The sequence below is a fragment of the Camellia sinensis genome, chromosome 8 (assembly GCF_055761805.1).
Source record: "Camellia sinensis isolate YWXY chromosome 8, ASM5576180v1, whole genome shotgun sequence".
Taxonomy (NCBI): Eukaryota; Viridiplantae; Streptophyta; class Magnoliopsida; order Ericales; family Theaceae; genus Camellia; species Camellia sinensis.
This window is the reverse complement of record NC_138968.1, coordinates 112,670,762-112,679,179: the sequence shown is the minus strand read 5'-3', so window position 1 is coordinate 112,679,179 and position 8,418 is coordinate 112,670,762. Positions and strand designations below refer to the sequence as shown.

Genomic DNA, 8,418 nt, shown 5'->3' with positions numbered 1-8,418 from the left:
CCGAGCAAAAAGAGGCCAATCTCCTATGGCTCTCTCTCTCTGTGGTCGGTTGAGCTCTCAAAGTGTGGCTGATGAAATGTGTTAATTGAATGTATACAAGTCTCCAAAGGTGTAAGGTAGTGGCCACTAAGTGGTGAGGTTGTAAATAAGTCTAAGTTTGCGGTTTATCACTATTTAATCTAATTTAACCATTCTAAAACAATTTTCGGATAACTATACCATAAAATCACATAAATTACGTTAATCACAAAACACTAATCGGTTTCCGGTTCGGCTGCCGATAAGGCCGTCAATTAGCAGTTTGAACATAAAAACATAGACAGGTAATTAGATAATCAAACAGATAGAACGCAATTCAAACAGATGTACTCAATCAATTCAGTCTCAAATTTCAGTCAGTCAGTTCAGTATTTTGTTCAGTTCAATTATCAGTCATAATCAGTTCAGTTTAATGGTAATCAGTAGTTTATCGGTAAATAGTGACGAGGGTTGTTACAGTGTGCACATTTGTATGCGATGCACCCTATTTTGCATTTGTGCGATATGCACATTTGTATGCGATGCACCCCATTCTTGCATTTGTGCGATATGCATGTTTGTATGTGATGCACCCCTCTTTCATTTGTGCGATATGCACATTTCTATGCAATGCACCCCTTTCTTTCATTTATGCGGTATACACATTTGTATGTGATGCACCTCCTTCTTTCATTTGTGCGGTATGCATATTTGTATGCAATGCACTATTCCTCCTCTCGCGTGTGACGCATTAGGATTGCAAATTGGTTAAAAACAGCAGGTGAGCCTGTCTGATTACACCACCCCTCCTTGTTTCGCGTGTGACGTGTTAGGATTGCAAATTGGTTAAAAACAGCAGGTGAGCCTGTCTGTTTACACCGCCCCTCCTCCTCTCACGTGTAACGCATTAAGATTGCAAATCAGTTAAAAACAACAAGTGAGCCTGTCTGTTTACACCATCCCCCATCCTCACACGTGAGACACGTTAGGTTGCTGATTTACTTGGTTAGAAACATCAGGTGCACCTGTTTGTTTACATCATCTTTCCCCCTCTCGCGTGCGACATGTTAGGATCTTGAGTTCTCAATTATAAATGTCGGGTGCGTCCGGTGTTCACACCAACCTTTCTTTCTCTCACGTGAGACGCGTTGTCCTCGATTTTAGAAACTTCAGGCGCACCTGTTGTTCACACCATCTTTCCTCCTTTTATGTGAGACGAGTTAGGTTGTTGATTTACGCGGTTAAAAAGATCAGGTGTGCCTGGTGTTCACACCATCTTTCCTCCTTTCGCGTGAGATGCGTTCGGTTGTTGATTTCTCTTGGTTGAGGTCTTCCCTCTCCTTTAGTATGCAACGCGAGGAGATATTTCTGATTGGTTACACCGTCTGGTTATTCGCTTACTTCTTTCCGTGTAAAATATGGCTTGCTTTTTGTTTTGATTCACATTGCTCATTGCATGATCATGAATTTTCAAACAATCGGCTTCGCGAAGCGTGTAAGTCCAACTCTCAAACTGCATTTTAAGCATGTCACTTGCATTCTACCCCTGAACTACGCTGGTTTGATTCCTTGCAAAGGGATACGTAGGCAACCTTCTGGTTCAACCACTTACATCTGCATCTTGTTTGTTTGCCCAAGTCTTACGGCCTTGTCAAAAGGGTCGTCTTTGGGCTTTGACATTTATTCACGTCATGAAATGTGAAATGTCTTCGACCTCTGTCAAAGAGAGGCAACTGTAGACACCCCATTTTGACCAGCCCTAAGACTTGGGCACTTTCTTTTGAACACCCCATGATGAAAATTAGAATATGTCATTTTATGAATTTCTCAGCAAAAAAATCAGATTGAAGCTTTAATCTCAAACCTCACCCATTTTGGCCAAATTATTAATTTGAAGTATTTTATAATTTTATGTGTGTGTACATATTTTGAGATGGTGTTAGATAAATTGGTATATTTTAGCTATTTGGTAAATAGAAAATAATACAAAAAGAAAAAAAATAGAAAATAATAATATAAAAAAAAAAAACTAGAGGAGGGTCAGCAGAATGATGGGTTTTTTGGGTGGAGGATAAAGAAAAAAATTGAGAAATGGTCAGCATGGGTTTGGGTTATGATGAGGGGGTGGTGGAGAATATTTTCTTTAAAAAAGAAAAAGAGAGAATATTTGTAGGGACAGAAAGGAGAGACAGAGGGATGGTTTTTCCAAGTGGGTGTGTGTGAGTGTGTGGAGGAGGAGCTCAGATATTGGAGTTTTTCAAAACAAAAACAAAAAAAAAAAAAAAAAAAAACAAGAGAGAGAGAGAGAAGGGGGGAAGACAAGTTCAGCATGGCTCTCTCTCTACAAGATACTCCTCAGTTTCTCTCTCAACATCTCACTCTCACTCCTCTCCCGCCATTATTGCCTGATCAAACCACGCATTCGAACGGGGCTCCCTCACTCCCTCTCAGCTAAAACGGTCCGAATCTTAGTGAATCATCATTTCAATCTAGAGACAATCGAAGAAGCTCTCGACTTCGTTGTCTGACAATGGAACTGCTTTGATGTCGTTTGATTACGATCTCATCATCATCGGAGCTGGAGTCGGAGGCCACAGAGCTGCTTTGCATGCTGTGAAGAAGGGTCTCAAAATAGCTATCATCGAGGAAGATGTCATAAGGGGAACATGTGTAAACAGAGGTTGTGTTCCATCTAAAGCTCTTCAGCAGCTGGCTATGACAGACAAGGAGAAGCATCCAAACAACAGATCCATTGCTGCTGTTGATAAGGCTGATGGTGACAAGGGTTGAGAATATTGAGAGAGAGTGGGGGGGAGGGAGTTCCTGCCACCAAAGAGCTCTCTGTTTGGAGATGAAGAGCAAGACCGAAGCTGCTGCAGCACACGGTAGCTCCGTCACCGGAGACAAAGCGAATCTTCTCAGCGACACCGTCCCTACATTACCGCCGCTCGCTGTGAAGGACTTGTTGTCAATCGGGGTATGCATCCGGTGCATCTTTCGATGTTTTTGGTGTTTCTGAGTGTATTTATTCTTACACCTCGCTCTCGACATCGGTCCTGCATGCTGCTGTTAAAAAAATAGGTTTGGAGGGAGATATGGTGAATAACGACCATGAATGAAGCTTCAAGGATTGTTGAGAGCGTAGGGCAAGGAGTATCTGAATTTTAGGAGATGGGCCATGTGCTTGAGTTATTTACTGGAGAATGCATGAGCTGCGGACATTGTACCTCAGGTAAAAGCAACATTTGCCAAGTACTGGGATTAGAAAGGAGAGGTGTAATGCATAGTGATCAAGGGACAAGCTTCTCAGTAAAAGGGAAGCCCATATATCATTATTGTGCGGTTTCAAGTTTCAGTGAGTATACAGTTGTGCACTCTGGATGTGCCGTCAAAGTCAGCTCAGTTGCACCTCTAGAGAAAAAATGTCTTTTTAGTTGTGGAGTGGCAACAGGTCTAGGTGCAGCTTGGAAGGTTACTGATATAGATGGAGGCTCACTAGTGGTCATTTTTCGGTCTTGGAACTGTAGGCCTTGTTGTTGCCTAAGGTGCCAAACTAAGGGGAGCCTCTCGAATAGTTGGCGTAGATACTAATCCTGAAAAGAGTGAAAGGGCAAAGGTTTTTGGAATAACAAATTTCATCAATCCACATAACTATGATGAACCATTTCAACAGGTGGGGCCTCCATTGAAGATGAGTACATGGGTTGAGATGTGTAGGCCTGCTGGATTGAAGTCAAATGGTTATTTGCTAGTTGATGAATGCCCGAGGGTTTTAAAACTTTTATTTTTATTCTTTTGTAATATTTATTCCTCTCTCTTGGATCTGCAATATTTAAAGTATTGTAATAATTCCTTACCTCGTTTTTTTCTATCCCATTCTTTAATCGCTTTCCCTAACTGTACATATGTATATATCTAACATGCCATGCATATCCATGCTTTGCATCCATGTTTCATTCATCTTGATCCTGCTAAATTTGCATCTTTGTGCTTTAATTGATTATTATATGATTTTGTGCGCTACCTCATGTTCTTGAGATGATTCACATGTCATATCTTAGAAGCTAGATCTTTAGAAGCATTTTTGTGTATGTATTACATTAGAATTTTGTATATAGGATCATGTATATTTTACTAACTTTGTTTTGTAGCTGTTCGCGGGATGTCGGTAAATATGTGAGTTATTATGCTTTAGCATCCCGCTTATACATAATTTTCTTATTATGTTTAGCATCTTACCATAAGGCTAAGTGCTTAATTGATAAACTGCTTGAATGCCTATGAATGAAAGCTTGTTGCTTGAATTGGAATGATTCAACAAATGTACGTTTTAAGCCCACTTTGTAGTGGCAAATTCACAAACCTTAAGCCCACTTGAGGTGGCAAATTCAAACCCTTTGCAAAACAAACATGAAATTGAAATTGTTCCAATTTGAGCAAACTAGTCTATACTTGTATGCTTCACATAGTAATTTTTAGGATAAATAATTAGAACATGAACATATAAAGAAAATAAAATTCATATCATAGTTTAGTAGAGGCCGATCTTTTGATCGGGGTGAGCGGGGGTGCTCAATTAATGACCTTCCCCCTTCATATCTAAGGTTCTGAGCTAAGCATCCTTGGTTACGATGAATAGTGGCTTGGGCACAAGTCACGGATTTCCTAATTTTCCCAAAATAAATATTAGGTGACGACTCTGAGATCTGATGACGCAATCCATTTTTGACAAAATTGCAATAAAATAGATTTTCAATAAAAGTTGTCAAATCTGGACTCTTATCTATGTTTCACATTGCATTCGTGAGACTAGATCAAAGAAATCAAGGGTCCAAACTGTTTAACGCACCCGGGTACCCCCCGGGCATGTTACACTCTCTTGATTTTCCCATTTTCTCTTTGTTTTCTCTCCCCTAGGGTTCATGTTGGGTTTTCCTCTCTTATTCACTCACCCACACACTTTTCCTCATTTTTCCTCACTTTTCCTCCATGGCTAGTGATGAAGTTCCCATTCCGGACCTTGACACGGATATTGGAACCATCCTAGGAGAGGACACAGCAGTGGAGGACATTTTTCCTCCTGTTGCTGAGCCTGAGTTGCTTCCTTTTGTCGTCAGGCCTTTTGATCCAGCCACCTATGAGCTACGTACACACGCTTTGAACCTCTGCGACCTTCTGAGATTTGGGGGCCTCATTCTTGGGATTGACGAGGATGTCCTGTTGTGAGAGCCCGTGGAGCACCTATCTGCCGACACCTCTACAGTAAGAAATCTTTCTCTTTGTTTTGAACATATTTAAGCAAGTCCTTTATTGTCATTTAATGCGAATACTGACAACATTCCCTTGCCACAAGTGATAGACAGGAAGATAGGCGGCTACGGGACTGTTTTTGGCCCTTAGCATTGGTACGAGAGGCTCCTTCCAGTGGTCTGCACACTAGTTGACGCCGCCAGCTTTGGTTCCTTTTACTCAGGACATATACAGATGAAGGCCGAGCCACTGCTATACGGGGCCCTAGTGGAGAGGTAGTGGGACACCACCGACTACTTTCACTTTTCATCAACCGAGGAGCTGACCTTGACTCCATATGGCTTTTCAATGCTCACAGGCTTGCGGGTATGGGTGGGCGACCCGATTCTGTTCGATCCTGATAAGACACAATGGAAAGCCACACAGCTTCATCTTCTCGGGGCGATCCCAGATACTGCCGGCCATGGGAGCATTACAGTTGGTTCTTGGACCACTTCTCCGGCCTTCAGCCAGCTACCGCAGAGGAGGTTGCTCAGTACACTCGCGATTTCCTCATGTATCTCCTCGGTAGTACCCTGTTTGCAAATAGGGAAAATACCGTAGGGCTATATATCTTGGGCGCATTGGTGCATCTTTCACGGGTGGCAGAGTACGATTAAGGTGGTGCCAGCCTGGTCACCCTATACTACTATATGAGTTCTGCCTCCCGTCGAAAGGCGGACTCACTTGGCGAATACTGGAGAGTCTAAGAGGTACACTTTCTGTTTCTTTTACTTCAGTTTGCACATTATGCTTGCTGTTTTACTTTTCTAGTTCGCATATGCTTTCTTTGCCGATACTTACTTCTCTTGTTCACAACTTATTTCCTTTTGCAACTGTGGTACTCCTACTTCACTTCACTTTTCCCAGTCCCAGTACGGCCGATCGAGTTGTCTGTGCCCCGTTCTCCGTACTACAACTCCTGATTTGAGTGCCAACAATGCGTAGATCGTGACTTCCCCTACTTCTGTCGCTTCTTTGACACAGTTACCACGGAGAGGGTAACAAAACCTGATACTAATCTTGTTTACCACTTTCACTGTTTCCATATTGTTCAACCCTTGATATCTGTGATGCTTGACTTGCATCCTCTATTTGCAGATTGATTGGCACCCCTGGACGAGCATTCGTCAAGCATCGAGGATGACCTATGTCGCTGCATAGGAGGCTTCCTCCATGCGGATTCTATTCGAGGGCCCTTTTGGCAGGGTATATCACTTAGGAGAACGGTTCATTAGCCAGACTCAGGGCCGAGCTGATCCTGATGTTCCACATCTCCCTTGTTCAGGTACAAGGATCGCTGATGATCTCTATGATGGGCCCCTGATTGATTACCTTATGCATGGAGAGGATGGTGATTGGTACCATGGAGCCGGTGACTTTATCGCATTCCTACAGACTCGTGTGATGTCTCCTCTTACCAAGAGTGTGGTCCATGCACTTCCTGAGGTTGTTGTTGTCGTTGCTGGAGGTATTCTCGCCGTAGCTCTCATTCATGGGCTTTCTGCGATTCCCACCGAGGTTGTATACATACGACTAGACGAGGTGATCAAACAGATCCCTGTTGAACACATTAAGGAGAGAGATCGCAGGTTGGTGGTTGCTCCCGATGTTGAGCAGGTAAACGCTTCCCCTATATCTTTGCCCACTGTGTTTTACAACTTTGTTCCACATTCTCAAATTTTCTCTCTTTTGCAGGTACTCGTGGGGTATGTTGATGACCTCCTTTGGACGGTTGACCGGCTATTTCTCATGGTGCTAAAGAGACAGACTGCTTTGGTCACTCATGGGATCAAGGTACACTTTATCCATAGTCTACGGTTGTTGCAATCTTCCTCACAATTCTGCTGAATCTATTCTGATATTTGTACTTTTTTCAGCTTGAGTCAGTGCCAGCTATACCTGCAAGACCTCCCCCAGCTAGGAGAAGGAGAGTGAGGTGGGCTCTAGTGAGAGATGAAAAGCAAGCTGATCGTGGGAGAGGTAGAGTAAGACATCGCTCGCCTTCTTCTGAGGCTCCTTTTGATGAATACACGACCCCCAATGATGACGGGGATGATGTCGATGTCTAGTCCAACAATGCCAGTGATGATAGTCACGCGCCTCCTCCACGATCGAGGATGAAGAGGGCTAGGATGGGTTGTTTTTTTTTTTTTTCTTTTGTGCTTTATAGTTAGGAACAATGTAACTTCAGATAGACCTTTTGTTTTGTTTTTGAGGATTTTCTTTGCTTTTGCTTTTGTAAAACAATGATCGGGATTGGATCCAACAGTTTATGAAAAGAAAGATTTTGATGGTTTCTCCTTGCATAATATGTGATGAATGGCGCAACCTTTGCATAACAACCTCTTACAAGACTTTAAAAGTATGAATGCTTGCTCTTGATTTCATTCTTGAATCAAATAACAACCTACAACTGGACAAAATGCAAAATACAACTCGATAACGGGAAAACGAAATGAAAACAACCAAAAACACTTCCTGGGACCCAGGCTAGACTCAAAGCAAAACAACAGAATGCCTTGCCAAAGCTAACCCCCTTCCCTTTTGCAAATATTACTGTTTTGTCCACACATTGAGACACGACCGGGCCCAAAAAGGCACGGCCGAGCCCCAATAGGACATGGCTGGGTCCAAAAAGGATGCCGATCAGTATGATCCAGCTATAATACACTGCCTCTTCTTAATCTCTATAAAATGTGCTCCCATGCTGTTTTTCTGATAGAATAGCAAGTCTCTAATTTTTGCTCCCAAGATGGAGATTTCACTCAATAATAGGCTCCGAGACTGGATAGCCACTTTGGATGGCTCGGAAAAAGTGAATTTTTGCAGTTTTGGCATAAACGCTCTTTTTTCTGTGAGTCGTACTTCGCTTTGTTTTCCGTTCCTTCTTGCCGCTATTCGATGCTGGAACCCGGTTACACATGTGTTTTGCTTTGGAGCACAAGAAATGTGTCTGACTCTTGAAGAGTTTCAAGCTTTAATGGAATCCCGACAAGATGAGGAAATTATGCTCCAACCCCATTTTGGCTATGCCCGGGCTTTGGAGCGGATATGCAGCCTTACTTTACATGAGGCTCGATCCTTAGCTCATGATGGAGAGTTGAACAT

The 8,418-nt window shown here is 42.7% G+C and overlaps 1 protein-coding gene across 1 annotated transcript; it reads left to right on the top strand.

Moving 5' to 3' along the window:
* The first annotated feature begins 2,051 nt into the window (after positions 1 to 2,051).
* Positions 2,052 to 7,606, top strand: LOC145797041 (uncharacterized). Its single transcript, XM_082883145.1, has 5 exons — positions 2,052 to 6,020; positions 6,178 to 6,308; positions 6,409 to 6,927; positions 7,006 to 7,104; positions 7,188 to 7,606. The coding sequence occupies exons 3-5, from the start codon at positions 6,484 to 6,486 to the stop codon at positions 7,377 to 7,379; spliced, it is 735 nt and encodes a 244-aa protein (XP_082739271.1). The 5' UTR covers positions 2,052 to 6,020; positions 6,178 to 6,308; positions 6,409 to 6,483; the 3' UTR covers positions 7,380 to 7,606.
* Positions 7,607 to 8,418: the final 812 nt, after the last annotated feature.

Coding starts and splice junctions, on each gene's coding strand:
- LOC145797041 (XM_082883145.1), top strand. CDS start 6,484: ATGCGGATTCTATTCGAGGGCCCTTTTGGCAGGGTATATCACTTAGGA. Junction 6,928..7,005: donor TTGCTCCCGATGTTGAGCAG/GTAAACGCTTCC, acceptor TCTCTTTTGCAG/GTACTCGTGGGGTATGTTGA. Junction 7,105..7,187: donor TGGTCACTCATGGGATCAAG/GTACACTTTATC, acceptor TACTTTTTTCAG/CTTGAGTCAGTGCCAGCTAT.